This window comes from Bombina bombina, chromosome 1, assembly GCF_027579735.1.
Source record: "Bombina bombina isolate aBomBom1 chromosome 1, aBomBom1.pri, whole genome shotgun sequence".
In the NCBI taxonomy this organism is placed as follows: domain Eukaryota; kingdom Metazoa; phylum Chordata; class Amphibia; order Anura; family Bombinatoridae; genus Bombina; species Bombina bombina.
The window spans coordinates 963,690,223-963,713,544 of NC_069499.1; the positions used below are offsets into that span (position 1 = coordinate 963,690,223).

Genomic DNA, 23,322 nt, shown 5'->3' on the forward strand with positions numbered 1-23,322 from the left:
TCTATCAGCCAATCGGAATTAAGGTAGGAAAATTATGATTGGCTGATGGAATCAGCCAATCAGATTCAAGTTCAATCCGATTGGCTGATCCAATCAGCCAATCAGATTGAGCTCACATTCTATTGGCTGTTCCGATCAGCCAATAGAATGCGAGCTCAATCTGATTGGCTGATCCAATCAGCCAATCGGATTGAACTTGAATCTGATTGGCTGATTCCATCAGCCAATCATAATTTTCCTACCTTAATTCCGATTGGCTGATAGAATCCTATCAGCCAATCGGAATTCGAGGGACGCCATCTTGGATGATGTCCCTTAAAGGAGCCTTTATTCGTCGGTAGTCCGTCGGGCCAGCAGGATGTTCCGCGTCGGAGGTCTGCAAGATGGATCCTGAAGAAAGAAGATTGAAGACCCCGCTTGGAAGATGACATCGCCCTGATGGAAAACGTCTTCAGCACCGCTTGGAGGATCACTTAATCGGATGGAAGACTTCTTCAGCGCCGCTTGGAGGATCACTTCATCGGATGGAAGATTTCTTCAGTGCCCCTTGGAGGATCACTTCTGCCGCTTCGGATCTCCTCTTCAGTTCCATCGTTGGCACGACTCAAGGTAGGATGATCTTCAGGGGGGTAGTGTTAGGTTTTTTTAAGGGGGGTTTGGGTTAGATTAGGGGTATGTGGGTGGTGGGTTTTAATGTTGGGGGGGTTGTATTTTTCTTTTACAGGCAAAAGAGTAGTTTTCTTTGGGGCATGCCCCACAAAAGGCCCTTTTAAGGGCTGGTAAGGTAAAAGAGCTTTGAACTTTTTTAATTTAGAATAGGGTAGGGCATTTTTTTATTTTGGGGGGCTTAGAGTAGGTGTAATTAGTTTAAAATTGTTGTAATATTTATCTAATGTTTGTAAATATTTTTTTATTTTTTGTAACTTAGTTCTTTTTTATTTTTTGTACTTTAGTTAGTTTATTTAATTGTATTTATTTGTAGGTATTGTATTTAATTAATTTATTGATAGTGTAGTGTTAGGTTTAATTGTAGATAATTGTAGGTATTTTATTTAATTAATTTACTGATAGTGTAGTGTTAGGTTTAATTGTAACTTAGGTTTGGATTTATTTTACAGGTAATTTTGTAATTATTTTAACTAGGTAGCTATTAAATAGTTATTAACTATTTAATAGCTATTGTACCTGGTTAAAATAAATACAAAGTTGCCTGTAAAATAAATATTAATCCTAAAATAGCTACAATATAATTATTTATATTGTAGCTATATTAGGGTTTATTTTACAGGTAAGTATTTAGCTTTAAATAGGAATAAGTTATTTAATAAGAGTTAATTTATTTCGTTAGATTTAAATTATATTTAACTTAGGGGGGTGTTAGGGTTAGAGTTAGACTTAGCTTTAGGGGTTAATACATTTATTAGAGAAGCGGTGAGGTCCGGTCGGCAGATTAGGGGTTAATACAATTTATTATAGGGTTATTGAGGCGGATTAGGGGTTAATAACTTTATTATAGTAGCAGTGAGGTCCATTCGGCAGATTAGGGGTTAATAATTGTAGGTAGGTGGCGGCGACGTTGGGGGCGGCAGATTAGGGGTTAATAAATATAATATAGGGGTCGGCGGTGTTAGGGGCAGCAGATTAGGGGTACATAGGGATAACGTAGGTGGCGGCGGTGTGCGGTCGGCAGATTAGGGGTTAAAAAAATTTAATAGAGTGGCGGCGATGTGGGGGGGCCTTGGTTTAGGGGTACATAGGTAGTTTATGGGTGTTAGTGTACTTTAGAGCACAGTAGTTAAGAGCTTTATGAACCGGCATTAGCCCAGAAAGCTCTTAACTCCTGGCTTTTTTCTGCGGCTGGAGTTTTGTCGTTAGATTTCTAACGCTCACTTCAGCCACAACTCTAAATACCGGCGTTAGAAAGATCGCATTGAAAAGATAGGATACGCAAATGGCGTAGGGGGATCTGCGGTATGGAAAAGTTGCGGCTGGAAAGTGAGCGTTAGACCCTTTCCTGACTGACTCTAAATACCAGCGGGCGGTAAAAAACGGTTTTCTGGTTGATACTGAATGTAGCAGAACTGGATCTTTTAAAGGGACACTCAAGTCAAAATAAACTTTTATGATTCAGAAAGAGCATGCTTTGTAGATTTAAGACACTTTCCAATTTACTTCTAATATAATATTTTGCACAGTCTTTTTATATTCACACATTCTGGGGAACAATATCCTACTGAGCATGTGCATAAGCTCACAGGATATACGTATACTAGTCTGTGATTGGCTGATGTCTGTCACATGATACAGGAAGACAGGAAATAGGAGAAAAAAATAAATTTGTCAGAAAAAATCTGCTGCTTATTTGAAATTCAAAGTAGGTGTTAAATTATTGTATTTTTATTATACACTTGTTAATTATGCATTTATACTACATTGAGTGATCCTTTAAATGCTGCATTGATCTTTCTAATCCTTCATTTTGATTTCCCTCTCTAGGCAGCTAATCTGATCAGGCTGTTAATACGCGCTCAGGATAAGGGGCCAGATCCAATGTCTTCCACTGCTACTGTTGTCATAAAGGTTGAAGATGGGAACAACAACATGCCGGAGATAGCCAAGGGAGACGTAAGTTGATATAAATAGATCAAATATTGACTGTCATAAGTGTACAATGTACTACATTTTTTCCCATCATATAGAACAGCAACAGTTAAACATACTAAAGATTTTTTCTTCTTAAAAGGGAAGAGTCCACAGCTGCATAAGATTTTTTTTATTGATTTATTTTGCATAAAAAGTGATCTTAACAGGAAGTGCAACTAATTCCTAGGTATCTATTGCTCATTGGTTATCAGAGACAGCTCCTACAGATTCTGAAATACTGTCTTATAGATTAAAGAAACAAAATTTATTTTGCATAAAAAGTGATCTTAACAGGAAGTGCAACTAATTCCTAGGTATCTATTGGTCATTGGTTATCAGAGACAGCTCCTACAGATTCTGAAATACTGTCTTATAGATTAAACAAACAAAATTTGAGTAGTGCTACTTGCTCTTATAGATTAAACTTAATAAATTTGAGTAGTGCTACTTGCTCAACACATCAGACCCATCATTGCTTGGAGAGGGCGCTCCACTGCGTCAACAGCACAGAAGAGTTATACAGACAGCGCAAATAGCAGAGGAAAAGCGTTGTGTCTAAGCAGCTGTTTCTATGATCAAGCCACATACTTTCTAAACACACAGTTGGAACATGCCATCCTGTGTATACGTTTGCTTCTGAAAGTATTTGGAAGCTTGCTAGCTGATTAGAATCTGCAGGGGGGTGGCATTACAGCAGTTCACAAGAACTGCTGGTGCAATGATAAATGCAGACAGCTGCCATGATGTGCAGTGGTCATGATACGCTACTTTGTATCATATCCGCTCGCACATTGGTAAATATACCCCAAAATAAAATAATATGTACTTTAATTACTTTACCTGCAAATGTATACTGCAGTGCCTCGCCATTAACCCTTTATTTTTAGTTTCTGAATTATAAAGCTCTAACTCCCCTCACACAATTCTTTTTACGGCTGTATCTATATCTTTTGTTGCTTTGGTAGAATACAAAAATGAATAGGAATTATCTGTTGGAGCCTACAAGCTGTGAACTCAGTTGAAATACAATGCATGTGTCTAAATACTGATAAGAGGGGTGGAGTTGGCTGCCCCAGACAGCTTAGCTATGTATTAAAATTTGCTTAGTTTTAAAAATTATTTTAAAATACTTGCCAGCAATTTTTAAACAATTTTTTATGCAAACTATTTTTTTAATTAATTAGCCATTTTAGGATATGCACGGATCTCAACCTGTTTTATGTCCCTTTAAGGTCCATGTGTGGCCTGTTTATATATTTTATAAAATGTATAAATAAATATATTGTTTTATATATTTTAGGGGTTTACTTTTCAGTATATTATTTATAAAGCCCAAGAGAGAGATTTACTTCTACAGAGGGTATCTTTAAATGCATAATATTAAAAATGAGGTTCCATAGAGCTCAAGGTTTCTGATATGTTTTATAACTGTACTACTCTAACGCTAAGATTACAAGTTGCGCGCTGACTGCACCGTGAGTGTGATATGTTTTTTTCTTTAGGCTCCCTCGAGCGTCTTCAGCCTCTCTAAGCTCACCAGTCCTTATGTTATTAAATATTACAGAATTTAATAATATAAGGATTGGTGAGGCTAGAGTGGTGGAACACGCTAGAGGGAGCCTTCAGAAAAAACATATAATGGGCGCGTTGCAGTCAGTGCGCAACTGTTAATCTAGTTGATAAATCGTCCCCTTAGTGTTATGATCTATATTAATGGCATGGCATTATTACTATTCTTTATGTTAAGTATTTGAGCCAGGTATTTGTTAACTATGGTACACTTGCTGGTGAAATTAACCTGATGCAATGTATGCTTTTGTAACTTTATGTTGATGATATCTTAATATAAAATAATAAAAAAAAACAGCAAACAACTTACTTGTTTTCTTGCAAAATGATCACTTAGAATGTCTCAGTGAAGCCTCTGCCTTTAGTTAGATAAGCAAGCAGACATTACAGAACTTAAGTTCTACTGTAATATGATTTTGCAGCAAAAGTGCTCTTCTGAGTATGGGCAATCAACTGAGCAGCTAGAGCAGATATCTCCTAGCAACCACATAAAATGAAAAAATATTCCTTTGCCAATCTAGTCCCCTTGTAAGGCTGTGACAGGAATTAATGTACCCTGCACAAATTGTGTTAAAAAAAAAGAAATAAAAGGTAAAAACCTTTTAAAATGATGAATAATACATATTGTGATTATTTCTATTACATATAACCCACTGCATAGTACTTTTTTATTACAACAATGAAACAGACTTTTATATCCCTTTAAAAAATACTCTAAATTGTTCTATAATGTATATGAAATACCAACAGTTAAACATTATAAAAAAACAATTGTATGAACAAATTAAGTAAAAACTATTTAAAGTGAATTAAAATTGCTGTCATTTGGAATTCCTACATATACTGTAAATGATGGTTTATTCAGCTTATATAAAAGCAATACCTATGATATAAAACACACCAATTTATAATGTTTTACAATTAAATATCAAATGTTAAATGACATAACTTGACATGCTGTAGTCAAGTAATGAGGGTTCTATATGCTGCAGATAAATATGGGAACACCCTCTTAAGAACAATGTTTTCATCATATTAAATAGACAAGGATTGAGTTTTACATGTTTGAGACAAAATTTTGCTTTCTCAGAGCAATAAAATGTTACAAAACAGCAAGTTTTATAGGAAAACAACAATTACATGTTCAGTAATTGGGAACATTGTAGCATTAGGAACAATTAGAACTGAAAGATAGAACACTGCCTCAAGGAAATGTCAGCCAGGCTTAGCTCTTCACCGTGGCACAAATATCTGGAGCAGCAGAAGCTGTCACATAGCAGCTTAAATTCATCAGTGTTTAACCCCACTGCAATTTAACCATTTCTCATAAAATCTCAAATAGTTCCCACCTATTTTGTTTTCATAAACTCAACTGGGATAGTTTACTATTATTTCAGTTGTGTGAAAGTGGAAAGACTAAGAGGATATGGAATCTTGATGCATTTTTTTGGTTCTGTTTAAGGGCTGTCAATTAGACATGTGCGATTCGGTTCGGTTCGATTCGGAAATTCGGCAAATTCGGAGATTTGGATCAAACCGAATTTCCGAATTAAAATGGTGCCGAATCTACCGAATAAATCCAAATTACTTCGGATTTATTCAGATTTATTCGTTAGATTCGGATGGCCATGGATTACACTAGTATTGTAAAGTATATTAGGTTATATCACTCTGCTATGGGTTACACCTAATATACAGTACATAATACTAGTCTAATCCCACCTAACACTTACTGAAATTCCGAATTTCCGAACCGAACCGAATCGAACCGAATCCAGCAGAATTTATTCGAATTCGAATGAATCCGAAAAAAATCCGAACTGAATTTATTCGAATCCGAATGAATCCGAAACAAATCCGAACCGAATCGATTAAAATTTTTCCGAATTCGAATCGCTCCGAACTGAAATTCGAAAAAATTCGAATCGAACCGAACCGAATTTTTTCGCAATGCACATGTCTACTGTCAATTCTTTTGCCATATTTTTAACTGGTACATTGGATTAAAAGATCTTGGAGCACTGAGAAATCTCTATGAGCATTTTTTTCATTTAACACAGGAAATACAATTCTTAGGAGTCAATGAGTAGTCTGTAAGACATAAGCAACATTTACAAGACTATCTATAATTTTTAAGAAAATTCTTTTCAAAATAAAATACATATGTTCTAATTATCTTGACAAACTCTGTGTCAATAACCACCATAAGTGCATATTATTTCCTACTTACATGCATACCCACCTGTCACAATGCAGTAAGGATGTAAAACAAAGTAAGTCAATTGTGCACTTTGTATATCTACAGTTGTCTTAATTTATTTTACAGACTTGAATTACATGCTTACAACACCAGTAACATTGCAATGGTCAATATATGGGATGAAATTATTAAAAAAACTTAAGTTATAAAGTAATGTGAAATCAAGCTAAATATTTAACAGAAAAATTAATCTAAAGGGACATTGTACACTAGATTTTTCTTTACATAAATGTTTTGTATATGATCCATTTATGCAGCCTATCTGGGAGTGTTTTTGTAACAATGTAAAATTTTGCTTATTTTTTAATAACACTGTGCTGATTTTCATTCTCTTATCCAAGCCCCAAAGTATTAGATGTAGACCCAGGTATACAGATTCCTGCTTTTATTGTTTGTGTGATCTGTCTTTTCATATGCAGGGAGTGTCTGCTCTTTCTGCTTTCCCAGAATCTTTCACTGGGTGTCCCAGCCTAACCTCATCAACAGTGCTAAACTGGTAGCTTCTAAGTAAGTTTTTCAAAGGTATTATACTGGACTTTTGGATCAATATTTGTGCATATTCTTCTTTATTGTAGTGTCTATTACATGCAGTTATATGAAAATTGGTGTACACTGTGCCTATTATACGCTGCCTTGACGAGACCTCGCTATTAATTACACAATCCCCATAGAAAGACCAGCGACATACAGGGTACGTCACTGGTCCTTAAGGGATTAAAAGAACTGTGTGATCTTCCCTATTGTGCACTATAGGCGGCGTGGCTTCTCCATATGTTGTCCCCATTCCCCGTTACCCAGGGGAACGACATACAAATCTCATAATTTGTCTCAGTATCACAATTAATCAGTCATTTCTTATTAATGTAGTGGTCTTTCATTTTAAACTGACAGTATACTTTTTGTCTCTTTGTGTTGAAAAGAGATTTAAAAAGCATTTGATAAGAGGCAGCCCTCAAAGGCTTAGAAATCAGCATATGAGTCTACCTATGTTTAGTTTAAACTAAGAATACCAAGAGAAAAAAGCAAATTTGATGATAAAAGTAAAATGGAAAGTTGATTAAAATTAAAGTCCTATCTGAATAATGAAAGTTTAATTTATACTAGACTGTCCCTTTAAGCAAAGAAAATCTAGTGTATAATGTCCCTTTAAGCTGACACTACTCATCTCTTCCTCTTTCAAAGTTCAAGCTGGTCTATTGTAGCATTGTACTCACTTAATCATGTGCTGTAATACCGCTGATCAGTGCAATAAAACACTGTATTATTTTAAAAATGAATGCTCTGCATTTGAGCCTAAATTCTTCCTTAAAGGGATAGAAAGGTCACAAATGAATTGCACATAGGTGCATTTCAGTTTGAAATAGAAACATTTTTGCAATATACTTTCATTAGCAAAAAATGCTTCTAATAAAGGTTATTACGGATCTTTTCCAGATAAGCCCCGCCACTAATGCAAAAACTGCATGCGCAAAAAGTTAAGCCCCGCCACTTTTGACAGCTCAAATTTAATGCACGCACGCATGCACGCTCACACTAACTGGAAATAACTTAAAAATGGATTTATCTTTTTGTTCTAAGAGGTGAGAAATTGTAAATTGTAACTGACCAGTAACTGACCATCGCCTGTTGTTCTTACATGGATCTACTTTACCCAGGAGGAGAAGCACTTATCATGTCACCCTATGTACTCACCTAGTAAATAACAAACAGTGCAAAAGACAGTTTGATTGCCTGAAGATCAAAGCCACATTCAGCTCCACAACACCAGCCCTCCCTCACAGCACTGGCCCCTCTGCTGAATCACACAAACCCCTCCTCCCCTGGTACCCGCATGTCACTCAAAGTGCCCCGAGGGTCTGTACAGCTCCTTCCTCTATCTGACTCCCACTTTAGCTCTCTGTGTCCTACTGTCCTCCTGTTCTCTAATGCCAAGCTTGTCTAGTCCCTGCTGCCGACCTCTGTATCCCAGCCTGCCAAGTTACCTTAAAGTCAGGATAAGGACCCTTTCTTGACTACCTCTGTATTCTCTTATCCCGCGCTCCCTGGCGCCCAGCTACCTGTGTCCCCTGTTCTTTGTCGCACAGGATACTGTTCGCGTGCCTGGTATGCGTTGCTTTTTTATTTACAAAACCCTTTCCGGATCTTTTCCAAAATAAAAAAATAAAAAAAATAAAAGTATGACGGCTAGATTTAGAGTTCTGCGGCCAAAGGGGTGCGTTAGCTACACGTGCTTTTTTTCTCCCGCACCTTTTAAATACCGCTGGTATTTAGAGTTCACAGAAGGGCTGCGTTAGGCTCCAAAAAGGGAGCGTATAGCATATTTACCGCCACTGCAACTCTAAATACCAGCGGTGCTTACGGACACGGCCAGCTTAAAAAACGTGCTCGTGCACGATATCCCCATAGGAAACAATGGGGCAGTTTGAGCTGATCAGCCAATAGAATGCAAGCTCAATCTGATTGGCTGATCGGATCAGCCAATCGGATTGAACTTGATTCTGATTGGCTGATTCCATCAGCCAATCAGAATTTTCCTACCTTAATTCCGATTGGCTGATAGAATCCTATCAGCCAATCGGAATTCGAGGGACGCCATCTTGGATGACATCATTTAAAGGAACCTTCATTCAGACTTAGGACGTCGCAAGAAGAGGATGGATCCGCGCTGGAGGTCTTCCAAATGGAGCTGCTTGTCACCGCTTGGAAGAAGATGGTTGCCGGTCCGGATCTACTCTTCTGCCCGGATAGGATGAAGACTTTGGAGCCTCTTCTGGACCTCTTCAGCCGCCGCTTGATAGAAGACTTCAAGCCGGATGATGGATCTCCAGCCCCCGCTTGGGCTTGGATAAAGAATTCGGAGCCTGGAGCGATCGGTGATACCTGGCATGGTGAAGACAAGGTAGGAAGATCTTCAGGGGCTTAGTGTTAGGTTTATTTAAGGGGGGTTTGGGTTAGATTAGGGGTATGTGGGTGGTGGGTTGTAATGTTGGTGGGGGGGTATTGTATGTTTTTTTTCCAGGCAAAAGAGCAATTCTTTGGGGCATGCCCAGCAAATGGCCCTTTTAAAGGGACATTATACACTCATTTTTTCTTTGCATAAATGTTTTGTAGATAATCTATTTATATAGCCCATAAAGTTTTTTTTTTTTAATTAATGTATAGTTTTGCTTATTTTTAAATAACATTGCTCTGATTTTCAGACTCCTAACCAAGCCCCAAAGTTTTATGTGAATACGCTTGACTACCTACAGCTTGCTCCTGTTTGTGTAAAGGGTCTTTTCATATGCAAAAGAAGGGGGAGGGGGGGAGTGTCTTATTTGCCACTTGCAGTGGGCTTTCCAACTACCTTTTCAACAGAGCCAAAGTGACAGCTTCTAAGTAAGTTTTTAAACAGTTTTATACTGGATTTTTATATCAGTATCTGTGCATATTATTCTTTATAGTAGTGTCTATTACATGCAGTTATATGAAAATGAGTGTATACTGTCCCTTTAAGGGCTGGTAAGGTAAAAGAGCTTTTCTATTTTAATTTTAGAATAGGGTAGGGCATTTTTTTATTTTGGGGGTCTTTGTTATTTTATTAGGGGGCTTAGAGTAGGTGTAATTAGTTTAAAATTGTTGTAATATTTTTCTAATGTTTGTAAATATTTTTTTATTTTTTGTAACTTAGTTCTTTTTTATTTTTTGTACTTTAGTTAGTTTATTTAATTGTATTTATTTGTAGGTATTGTATTTAATTAATTTATTGATAGTGTAGTGTTTAATTGTATCTTAGGTTAGGATTTATTTTCCAGGTAATTTTGTAATTATTTTAACTAGGTAGCTATTAAATAGTTCTTAACTATTTAATAGCTATTGTACCTGGTTAAAATAAATACAAAGTTGCCTGTAAAATAAATATTAATCCTAAAATAGCTACAATATAATTATAATTTATATTGTAGCTATATTAGGGTTTATTTTACAGGTAAGTATTTAGCTTTAAATAGGAATAATTTATTTAATAAGAGTTAATTTATTTCGTTAGATTTAAATTATATTTAATTTAGGGGGGTGTTAGTGTTAGGGTTAGACTTAGCTTTAGGGGTTAATACATTTATTATAGTAGCGGTGTGGTCCGGTCGGCAGATTAGGGGTTAATAAGTGTAGGTAGGTGTCGGCGACGTTGAGGGGGGCAGATTAGGGGTTAATAAATAAATATAGGGGTCAGCTGTGTTAGGGGCAGCAGATTAGGGGTACATAGGTATAATGTAGGTTGCGGCGGTGTGCGGAGCGGCAGATTAGGGGTTAAAAAATGTTAATAGAGTGGCGGCGATGTGGGGGGGGCCTCGGTTTAGGGGTACATAGGCAGTTTATGGGTGTTAGTGTACTTTAGAGCACAGTAGTTAAGAGCTTTATGAACCAGCGTTAGCCCAGAAAGCTCTTAACTACTGACTTTTTTCTGCGGCTGGAGTTTTGTCGTTAGATTTATAACGCTCACTTCAGCCACGACTCTAAATACCCCATTTAAAAGATAGGATACGCAATTGACGTAAGGGGATCTGCGGTATGGAAAAGTCACGTCTGGAAAGTGAGCGTTAGACCCTTTCCTGACTGACTCTAAATACCAGCGGTAGCCCAAAACCAGCGTTAGGAGCCTCTAACGCTGGTTTTGATGGCTAACGCCAAACTCTAAATCTAGCCGCAAGTTTCATATCCTCTTTTTTGGGTGGCGGGGGTTAACTTTTTGGCGGGGCTTATCTGGAAAAGATCCGTTATTACTGTTTTTCTACAGCATATGCACATATCCTATTTGGGCCTGTGCACCAGTATTTAAACACCACACCTTTTCAGAGAGTCAGCAGTAGCTTGCATGGCACAAATTACATCTTCAGAAACAACACACACCACAGCCACCTCTCTGAGCAGGCATGTTTTTTTTTTGTTTTTTTTAAAATATTTTTATTGAGGTATAAATGCATTACATCAAATAAATGACATAAAAGTAAGAGAGTTACAGTAACTGCTATATCTTCATATAGGGTTCAGTTTGTTGCATATCAAAAATAATAAACACAAATTGAAAATAAACCTCAAATTTTCCATTTTTTTGTTGCTAAGAAACTAGGATATGTTCAAATATTATTTTCATATCTGATATACTCTTAGAGATATAGTCATAGCCATTAGATCTCAGAAAAATTTAGTGATACAAAATACATACCTCACATTAAAACAAAAAGAAAGCTAGCATAAATGAAATAGAAAATGTCACAATAATACTTTCAAAATAAAAGGTTGCGGTACATATAAGATAAACCGTTTAAGTAGCTCTTCCAATTAGGAAGGTACATTATGGGGGGGGGGGGGGGGAAGAGGTGGTAAACTGAATATAATAAAGTAACACAAAGGTGTGAGAAGGGGTAACCGTGATCCAAATAAGCTAGGTGTATTTATTCTATCTTGTAGCAGCCTTAGAATATTTGTGTGGCGGGATTGGAGAGTTAATTAACTGTAGATAGAGGAGGTTCAGCCCCCAACCAAAGAGGACAGGACAACATTTAATGAACTATGTGTGTATAGCTAAGGTATATGGGCTATCTTATATCTGTATAGTAACTTGGTATAGGGCAATAAATAGCGCATAACAAATAACATACATATTAAACAGCCTTAAGTGACAATAATATGACATCACATAATCCATCTAGACATATAGAGCTGAGTGCCACCCAAAGTCCTAGTCCTGCCACTTGACAATCAATATATAAACATAGGCAGTCTCTGAGCTGTGTATCCAGCTCGCTGTTCAAGGAATGAGTAGAAAAGTATAATCCCACTACAGTTGAGCATATATTTATCTTCATAGCTAAAATACAAATGAAGTATACACATATAAAATAAACTCGCTATGCTTGTATAGACATTCATAGATCAATAATGTGAAAACCCAAAGCAAAAAATAACCATCAGAACTATACTAATAGTGTCTTTAAAAGGCCCTATCTCCATGGTACCTAATACTTCCAAAAGAAAGGTTTGGTTAGCTAGGTGTCTTTTAATGTCTCACAGTGCCAGTCCTACTTCAGTTCTGTGATCTGTGTACCCTGGCAAAATTTTAACCTACTCCGATTTTAGGCATGATAGAAGCAAGTCTCTCAGGGCTCCAGAGCATCTCCATTTCAGATAGGAGACATGGGATAGACGAAATACACTGTGGTCTCAATTGGGGATCACTGTCTCCTGTATGTTCCAGAAATAGGTCGGTAGGCTTAGCCTTAATATTGAAAGTGCCATTGCTCTTAAGAAATAATGAGAAGGCCCCTGTGTTAACAACATAATGACGCCTCGGATCCTCCTTATGATAGAGAGAAGCACTGAGCAACATCGCAAGTTCCGTTACATCACCCCTCTCATCAGAGTGGTTCAGATCCACATCGCTCTCCATGCAGCCCGGCTTGTGGCTTGAAGCAGTATCGCCGCCAGAAATTGAGACATCTTGCCCAGAAGGAGTGACGTGCTCATCTGCGCATCCGCCATTGTAAGCTCCAGATGCGATTGTTCCATAATAACGATCTGCACGAGATGCAACTACTGGTAAATGTGCAGCATTTTGTAAAGCCACGTCGCTAGGGCCTCACGCAGTGCCAGCGCTAGGCTATGGAAATGATCGTACAGGATCTGAGCCATCTCAGACACCCACATGGCTGAGGCCTCTTTCATGGCTTAAATGTTATCAAACTCGTTGACCTAAATAAGTCCAAACGATCACCCAAGTTCTTTGCTAGCCCATGTAGGCATATTAGGAGTCTGTCTTAAGCATCCAAAAAGCTAAATTTTGCGTTAACCCTTCTTTTAATGCGAGTAGGACCGGGAGCTCAGCAGAAACACGTCTTGTTCCCTTCACAGTTGGCTCCTCCCCCCAGGCATGGGGTTTTAATACTGGTGCACGGGTCCTCCTATGTACATATGCCCCAGAAAAACAGTAATTAATTTTACAAGGAGCATTTTTGCTAATGAAAGAATGTTGCAAAAATGTTTCTATTTCAAGTCAAAAAGCACCCATGTACATTTCATTTTTGACCTTTCTATCCCTTTAATATATAGGTTGGTGAATTTTTATAATACAAACTTAATTGAATAAATTGCTAAAAGTGTGCTGTAATTTGTCTGAAAATAGGTTTTACAATCAAACTTTGGTGCAACACCTCTGGCTCACTTGCGGTACACTGAGAAATTCTGGTCTATAATATATTAAAGGAATAGAAAGGTCAAAAAGGAAAAGTGCATTGGTGCATTTCAATTTGAAATAAAAGCATTTTTGCAATATACTTCCATTAGCAAAAATGCTTAGAATAAAAGTTATTCGTTTTTCTGCAGCATACGCACATATCCTGTGAGGGCCATGCACCAGTATTCAAACACCACACCTCAGAGAGCTGACGGTGGTGTGTGCTGCTTCTGAAGACGTAATTTGTGTCACACAAGCTACTGTTTACCCTCACCTGAGAAGGTGTGGTGTTTAAATTCTGGTGCACAGGCCCTCATAGGATATGTGTGTATGCCGCAGAATAACAGTAATAACTTTTATTAGAAGCATTTAGTAATGACTCAATTTGTTAATTGCAGACATGATACAAGCTCCACTGGGGCTCTGAGCAACTGCAATATTTAAAATGCTGGTGCACTGAGAATATCTAGCTATGCTTCATGTGCAGAGAAAAATGTTAACACTATTTGGCCTATTTATCAAGCTGTCAACTATGCTGCATTCGCCGGCACCAATACGCTCGCCTAACATCGCGGCCGCGGACCTGAATACGCTCTCCATATTTATAAAAAAATCTGTCAAAAAGCCGCGCACCAAGTACGGTGTGATGAGCAGCGGACTGTTGTTAACTAGCAGTCATCGATCTCGCTGCTATTCGGCTTTTTCCCAACTTTATTTATATCCTGTCACTAAACACCGCCACTATACTAAAATGTTTAACCCCTATCCCGCTGCTCCCGGAGCCCACCGCAACTAAATAAAGTTCTTAACCCCTATACCGCTGCTCCCCGAGCCCACTGCAACTAAATAAATGTATTAACCCCTATCCCGCCGCTCCCGGAGCCTTCCGCAACTAAATAAATGTATTAACTCCTAAACCCCTGGCCTCCCACATCACTACCACTTACTAAACCTATTAACCCCTAAACCGCCAGCCCCCACATCGCCATAAACTAAAATAAGCTATTAACCCCTAAACCTAACAACCCGCTAACTTTACATTAAATATTAACTCATCCCTATCTTATAATAAATTTAAACTTACCTTTAGAATTAAAATAAACTACCGTATATTAAACTATTAATGAACCTACCCTAACTATTATACTAAAATTACAATAAACTATATTAAACTATTCATTAATCTACCCTATTATACTAAAATTACATGAAACTATATTAAACAATTCATTAACCTACCCTATTATACTAAAATTACATTAAACTATATTAAACTATTCATTAACCTACCCTAACTATTATACTAAAATTACATTAAACTAACAATTAAATTAACTATATTACATATTTAAACACCTAACCCTACTCAAATTATTTAAATCTACTATTAAAAATTACTAAATTACAAAAAAATAACAACTAAGTTACACAAAATAAAAAACACTAAGTTACACAAAATAAAAAACACTAAGTTACACAAAATAAAAAAGAAATGATCAAATATTTAAACTAATTACACCTAATCTAATAGCCCTATCAAAATAAAAAATCCCCCCCAAAATGAAAAAAAAACCCTAGCCTACACTAAACTACCAATGGCCCTTAAAAGGGCCTTTTGTGGGGCATTGCCCCAAAGAAATCAGCTCTTTCACCTGTAAATAAAAATACAAATACCCCCCAACAGTAAAACCCACCACCCACACAACCAACCCCCCAAATAAAAACCTATCTAAAAAAACTAAGCTCCCCATTGCCCTGAAGGGCATTTGTATGGACATTGCCCTTAAAAGGGCATTTAGCTCTTTTTCAGCCAAAAACCCCTAATCTAAAATTAAAACCCACCCAATAAAACCTTAAAAAAACTTAACACTAACCCCCGAAGATCCACTTTCAGTTTTTGAAGACCGAAAATCCATCCTCAATGAAGTGGCAGAAGTCCTCTGCGAAACCGGCAGAAGTCTTCATCCAAGCAGGCCAAAGTCTTCATCCAAGCCGGCAGAAGTCTTCATCCAGACGGCATCTTCTATCTTCATCCATCCGGCGCGGAGCGACTCCATCTTCAAGACATCCGGCGCGGAGCATCCTCTTCTTACGACGTCTTCTGAAGAATGAAGTTTCCCTTTAAATGATGTCATCCAAGATGGCGTCCCTTACATTCCGATTGGCTGATAGAACCTATCAGCCAATAGGAATTAAGGTGGAAAAAATCCTATTGGCTGTTGCAATCAGCCAATAGGATTGAGCTTTCAACCTGTTGGCTGGTCCAATCAGCCAATAGGATTGAGCTTGCATTCTATTGGCTATTCCAATCAGTTAGTTTTTGATTCAGGTAGAGCTTGCTGTTTTAAACATTTTTCCAATTTATTTCTACTATTAATTTGCTCTCAGCCTTTTTATAGGCACACCTTCTGAGGCACAGGCTCCTACTAAACACGTGCAAGAGTTCACAATGTATACATATATGAGTCTGTAATTCGCTGATGGCTCTCACATGATACAGTGGCAAGGAAATGGGAACAATCTTTGAAATTTAAAAAAATCTAGTGATATTTTTTTTACAGCTAGACAGTGCTAGTAGATAACATTGTGCTCACTCCCATTGAATTACCTAGGGGAGTCAGCACTGGTTGGCTAAAATGCAAGTCTGTCAAAAGAACTGAGATAAGGGGCAGTCTGTAGAGGCTTAGATACAAGGTAATCACAGAGGTAAAAAGTATATTAATATAACAGTGTTGGTTATGCAAAACTAGGGAATAGGTAATAAAAGGATAATCTATCTTTTTTTAAAATACACATTCTGGAGTAGACTGTCCCTTTAAATATACTTTTAGCAGAAGTAAAATATTCTGGTGCCATGACTAAAAAACAATTTGCTGTCATTCACTGTGAAAAAAAATATCTACTAACAACTAGAAATTTCTTTTTAGATTATTCTGTCACTTAAAATCAGATAAAAGGTCAATACTCATATTTTAACCATTTAAGGTGAAGATTTCTTTTAAAGAAGGTTAGATAATTTTTCAGGTGTGAATTAACAAATGCCCTTACTCTTTGCCTATAACCATAGTTCTTGAGAAAAATGCAACATGTGTCAGACTCAGACACATACAGTGTACATAATGTATTCAGAAATAAATCTTTCTCTTTCTAGTATGACTTGAAAATCCCTGAAGGAGAACTGAAGAACAACATCTTACGAATAAAAGTAGAGGACAAAGATTTGACAAAAACGCCAGCCTGGAGAGCTAAATTTAAGATACTCTCTGGAAATGAGAGAGGTTACTATAACATTTCAACTGATCCAGACACAAATGAGGGGATTTTGGACATTATAAAGGTATCTTGTTTTTTTTCTTGGAGGTCACATAACCAGAAAGTCCAATTTAGTTGAAGTAGACCCACAACAAATTGAGATTTCAAATGTCCCTTAAAGAGAGATTCTAATGCAAAAATGACATGCTCTAATTTGTCAGCAAATCATGTACTTTATAACAATAGGTAAATCCTCCTCAAATGGGTGAAATACATAGATACAAGTTCCGTTTGGGTGCTACAAACTAATCACAAACCTAAATGCATCTGCCAGATTAATCCACCTCTCTCGACGCTCTGTTTCTGCTGCACCTCTTTATGAGTCCCTTCACTGGCTCCCCATTCACAACAGAGTTAAATTCAAAATTCTCACCCTGACCTACAAAGCCCTCACCAATGTTGCCCCACCCTACCTGTCCTCACTCATCAACAAATATATTCCTGCCCGACTCCTTAGATCCAACAATGACCTGCTTCTTGTGTCCTCTACCATCACCTCCTCTCATGCTAGTCTACAGGACTTCTCTCGTGCGGCACCACCCCTCTGGAACGCACTTCCTCGAGCTGTCAGACTTGCCCCTAACCTCTCCTCCTTTAAACGTTCCCTAAAGACCTTTCTGTTCAGGGAAGCTTATCACCCGACTTATTTACAAACTAACTTCACTTAACTAACAGTTACCCTCTATCTCTTCACTAATATCATTCTCACCTTTGCAGTCCCCACCTCATGTTTCCTATCCTCCTACCCATCTAGATTGTAAGTTCCCACAGGAATAGGGCCCTCAATTCCCCCTGTATTTGTCCGTAAAATGTTGTCTTTTATCGTATTGTTTCTCCATTGTACTGTTATCCTTGTACCCATGGGCAGCTCTGCAGAATCTTTTGGCGCTTTATAAATAAAGAATAATAATAATAATAATCACAAGACCCTGTCAATCGCCAACTATGTCCTGCTCAGGAGCGGCTGTGCTTGTAACTTCCAAACAGGACTTATCTATTTGTTTAATCACTAAACAAATGGTTATTTATGGTCAGTAATGCAAGAATGACATACCGTGACCAATTAGTGCTTGTAGTTTTTTGCTTTATCTATATAGAAGATGAGAATACAAATTTAATTGGTCTGTTTTTAATTAACATAATTATCACTGTATAAAACAAGTAATATGTTAACAAAACAAACAAAAAATAAAAATGTTGACTCAATTGATATAAAAATAAAACATATTAAATGTCCAGTGATGCAATTCAAAAGCAATAAGCTGTCTTTAGTGCATAGTAAAGCACTCTGAAAAGAGGACATTGTCAAAGAGTGAATAGTTGTGAAATGTCCTCCATGTTTTTTTTAAAGAGAGGTAAAAAACTATATTGCAAAACTTTAATTTTAAATTTATTAGAAATCCAGGGCAAACCAAGAAAATCTTAAAAAAAAAACCCTATTGTAAAACTTAAATGTTTTATACACAATAAGAAATCCTCTTTTGTCCTTAAAATAAATTTTCTTCAGATTTAAAACTTGAAAAAAAAGGATCAGCACCTTCCTAAATTGAGTAAGCCCATCAGAACATTACATAATGCCTTGTTTCATATTTGTAGCCATTAGATTTTGAGGGGACTCCCAAGAAGCAAATAGTCATCTCTGTTGAAAATGAAGAACCTCTGTCTTCATGTCAGAATGGCAAGGTCAAGGTGGAGAAGTCATCCAATCAGAACAACCTGACTATTAATGTATCTGTTTTGGATACTAATGATGCTCCGATCTTTACTCCTATACGTCCAGTCATTCGTGAGAAAGAGGGGCTGAAGGCAGGATCAGTACTGCTTAAAGTTAATGCAACAGATCCGGATTTGGTCCCAAACAAGATAAGGTAAAGAGTTTTTTCAGTATTCAAATTGTATGTACTTTTGCTGTTAACAGAGTTACATTGACAAACTAAAACATCAATCTATAGCTCAGACTGCATCTGCCTTTCTCTAATTAGTCAGTTATATGTACCAATTGTACCAGTTATAGGTATCAATTGTTATTATTGGTACCTTATTTACTAATATATTACAGAGTACTCTGCAGGGTACATTAGATGCATCACAAAAACTAAAAAAGATAAATTAGAATCATTATGGAAACTAAACAGCAAAAGTTAACATACTGGTAAAACAGTGTTGGGAGCTTAGTTCTAAAGGAGTTTTGCTGACCAGTTAACAAAATTTAGTTGTTATTTTTACTGCTGAGCATTGAGAAAAGCTGAGAAATTGCCTGGCTGATTTTGCTGACCACCTGGCTAAAACCTAGACTCAAATTATGCTAAAATTAGCTAATAAAAATGTTCTCAATGTTTGTTGAATAAATTATCATTAAACCAATTTATGTAAAATTATGCAATTAATTTGTGCTTTGGATAGCTCAAGTAACATTTATAAATAACAGAAAATGTTATAATATTGCAAACTAATACACTGCTCCGAACTGGCTACTTCATAATGCTACCGTCTGTCACAGTTTTATTTGGAGAACATGGGAGTTTATAGCATAAAGCTGCTCTAATTGTATTTTCTGCTGGATTGCTTTTGAACTATCCCCATGCAAAATATATGGATATTATTAGAAAACCAATGTTTGAAAGCTTGTGGTAAGTGGGTTATTGCAGGGTTTTCTGATGGAGTGTTCCTCAACTCCAGTCCTCAAGGACCCTTAACAGACCAGATTTTCATAATATCTTAACTAGAACTCAGGTGGAATAATCAGCCAGTTAATAACCATGGTTACTGATTAGCTGATTATTTCACATGTGCTCTTGTTAAGATATCATGAAAATCTGGCCTGTTAGTGGTACTTGAGGTTAGAAGTTGAGAAATGCTGGGTTAGAGTGACACTGAATTAGAAAAGCTAAGATACTTCACACATACATACTGGTGAATTAAAATGACCCCACAAATGTATTGTTTACAAATAAAATATTCATAATATGTCCTTTTCATAAAATTGATATTACCCGTATAATTTCACTATATAACTTCCATTTCAGGAACTGAAATGCTCACAATTTCAGAATGGAATTACAGGAAAAGGGGGAAAAAAAGTATATTATAGAGGTTTTTTAGCTATATGATTTATTATTTTATACCACCATCTCAAAGTGTTTCATGTCCATTTAAAGACCAAGCACTGATACCTTAACATGCAGTTACATGTTAGAAGACACACAGCTACAAGGCTGAAAAATCATCTTCAAAAGATTGTAGAACAACTTCAAAATGGCAAAAAGAGATCTATTTTCTTCCTTGTTGTTGTCAGGTACAAGATTGCATCTGATCCTGCAGGATGGGTAACCATCGATGAAAACACTGGGGTGATAACCACTGTGCAAGAACTTGACAGAGAGTCTCCTTATGTTAACCAGACTTTGTACCCCATTGTAGTCCATGCTATCGATAATGGTAAGAATGAAGTTGATTTCTTTTATAGAAATTCATTACTGAGTACATGTTGTATTACCCTGTCATCTCAGTTAGGTATTCATAGAGACGAAAATGGTGGTTGAGGTAAAGCAAAGTACACTTTTGGTATTGACCAACTAGCTCAGTCCTGTGTTATAACAAAATGTAATTATTTAAAAAAAATAATTCCATATATAAGCATATGTTGGCCTGAATTATATATCTTGCTTTGAAATGCTTATTTATATTGTTATAGTAGATAGCCTATCATTTACAAGGGTAATGTAACAGTTTATGTTCTAGTGAAGGACGATGAGAAGAGGTTGTCTTATTCTCAGAAGATTCTATCCATTGGCCAAGTGAGCAGCTCAGTTACTAATGAATACAGATGAGGTTTATCTTATGATTCTTTGTCATAAATCTATAAAGCTATAGATGTTGTTGGAGGGGAAACATTTTCAAAGTTAACCCTTCAAGGAAAACAACTGAAATTAATAAAAAAAATTTAAACAAGAGAAAAATTCTTTAAACATATGATGTGTATGACCAAAGGTGTATGAAACTTTATATACATTTTTTTTTATTTAAATTTCTATCTATATAGATCTTGCATTGTGCTCATAACACTATTCCCTCTTGTTGTGCAAAGTGTAAATACTGGTCATATATATGAAATTAAATATTACCAATTTGTTTCTTATAATGTTTTGAATGCAGGTGACCCTCCTCAGACAGGCAGTGGCACGGTGCTCCTCTATGTTTCTGATGTCAATGATAATACACCAAGACTGGCCTCACCTTATTTAGAAAGATGTGATCAAGTAAAAGACATGACCTTCCCCATCAATGCTGAAGACAAAGATTTGGATCCATTCTCAGGACCATTCAAATTTGAAATATCAGATGATTCCAAAATGGTACAAGACAGCTGGAGAATTTCAAGAAGTACTGGTTAGTTAAAGGATCATTAAATACAGTAGAACTGCTAATCATCAAATGCATAATAAAAAGAAAATGCAAATTTTCACATCTGAATTTCAAATAAATAGATTTTTTTTTCTGGCAAGTTTCAAAGTTTGTTAAATTCTCCTTCCCCAGCATCATGGGACAGCCATCAGCCAATTACAAAATGCATATCCATATATACTGTGAATTCTTGCACATGCTCAGTTGGAGCTGGTGCCTCAGAATGTGTGTATATAAAAAGAATGTGCACATTTTGATAATGAAAGTTAATTGGAAAGTTGTCTTTTGTAACCAATCAAAAAGTGCAAAAAGGTGAACTTAAAGTCTCACTAGCACAGACATTTTCAGTGTTATCCTTCGCCTCCCTCTAGTCACGGGTGCTGCCATTTTGAAACCTAGCTTTCACTGTTTTCCAGTTCTGATGTGTTTGCATATGTGATGGACTTCTCCTTCAGATACCTGCAGTGTAACTTAGGTTTCAAAAAACAGCACCCGTAATTAGAGGTAGGTGCATGAAGCGTGTTTCATGTCCCTTTAATGAAACATATTGTGAAGAATTTAAAGGGACATTGTACTTTGTTTTTTCTTTCTGAATGTAAATTAAATAATCTCTTTTACCTTTTACAGTTTAGCAAATGTTCAAATATATCTGCTTTACCTTATTATCTACCTTAAATTAATCATTTGAAATGCTTAAACCAGCACCCAAAGTCAAAATGTGTATATGACTATCATGCCATATTTTTTACTCAGAGCCTTTGTGCCTGATATTCAAAACCTTGCCACTCAGGCGAGATATTCTAAGAATTCTCATTGGTACGGCAAAACCGTACCAATTTAGAAACACAAATTTTTATCTTGAGACATGTTTATGTTGCTGTGTAGTGTTATTTATGTGAAACAGAGACTCCGACACTACAAATATAAGCTCTAAAAAAATCCCAAAGACTTTGTGTGATTTCTCTCCATGCTGGCGAGGTTTTGAATATCAGGCCCTGTGTGTGGAATTTGAGTACGTGCTGCAAAGCAGATGACATTGCATCGGATGAAGCTGCTCTGGTCTTAGTGCAAACTTACCCAGCAACAGTGGTGTGGGAATTATGCAATCATGCTCACTAACAGTGACAATGCTATAACCACTGGCTGAATAAAAGTAATGAGGAGGGAGGCACATATTGTGATTTTCACAATGTCTGGTGTGAGTTACAGTAAGGGAATTACTTTTGAGCTGTAAGCCCCTGCTGGAGTGAAGACAGCGTGCAATTATAATTAGCGTAAATAACATTTATACTTTTCTAGTGCTCCACAAGACAGTGAAAAATGTGCTATTCACAGAACATTGCACTCTGTTATAGAGCAGCTTATCTACCAATCACATGATGTATGCGGAAAAGCCCAAGTTGTCTAGCAGAGGGCAACAAGCTCTACCTTTCACGTTGCCTTCAAGTACGACAGGGGGCAGTGTTAACTCTACAATTTGATTGGCTTAGCATCAACAACTGCTTCTGACTGACTGAATTTGCTATGCAAAGTAAAGGAGCCAGAAAAGTGCAGCAGGGTATAACATGTTTAGTGAAGTTGGTTATGTTAAAAACTTGCTGCAGACAGAGCGATAACAAGCAATAAACTGCTCATCAGCATTTTTACTGTATATTTGTAGCTGTCATTTGCAACCAAAGGGAGACTTAATACACAAAGAGAGGAACGCACTCACAGGAACGAACAACCAGCTCAATACCATTGTTAGCCTGTTCTATGGCGATTTACCACCTGGGTGCAGCTTCTTTTAGCCCAGAATGCTTTTCACAGAGTAGAACTTTCCTGTAGTATATCAGTCTGATCCCGCCTGTTACGGTCAGTCCAGTGCCGAAATACCAGGCAATTCCTCTCTGAACAAGGAACACAGCAACCCCAGACTATCATA

At 36.9% G+C, this 23,322-nt stretch overlaps 1 protein-coding gene and 1 long non-coding RNA gene across 2 annotated transcripts in view; one reads left to right on the forward strand and one right to left on the reverse strand.

Moving 5' to 3' along the window:
* LOC128652738 (uncharacterized) overlaps nt 1-21,230 on the reverse strand; it is a 56,648-nt gene extending 35,418 nt beyond the window's left edge. The window contains exon 1 of the long non-coding RNA XR_008401300.1: nt 21,119-21,230. This is a non-coding gene — a long non-coding RNA (uncharacterized LOC128652738). The remainder of the gene's footprint in view (nt 1-21,118) is intronic.
* Nucleotides 1-23,322, forward strand: part of CDH26 (cadherin 26) — a 238,884-nt gene that overhangs the window by 147,378 nt on the left and 68,184 nt on the right. Inside the window, exons 7-11 of the mRNA XM_053705610.1 lie at nt 2,497-2,625; nt 16,834-17,019; nt 18,591-18,862; nt 20,290-20,432; nt 21,150-21,383. Coding sequence (XP_053561585.1) covers nt 2,497-2,625; nt 16,834-17,019; nt 18,591-18,862; nt 20,290-20,432; nt 21,150-21,383 — 964 coding nt within the window. The remainder of the gene's footprint in view (nt 1-2,496; nt 2,626-16,833; nt 17,020-18,590; nt 18,863-20,289; nt 20,433-21,149; nt 21,384-23,322) is intronic.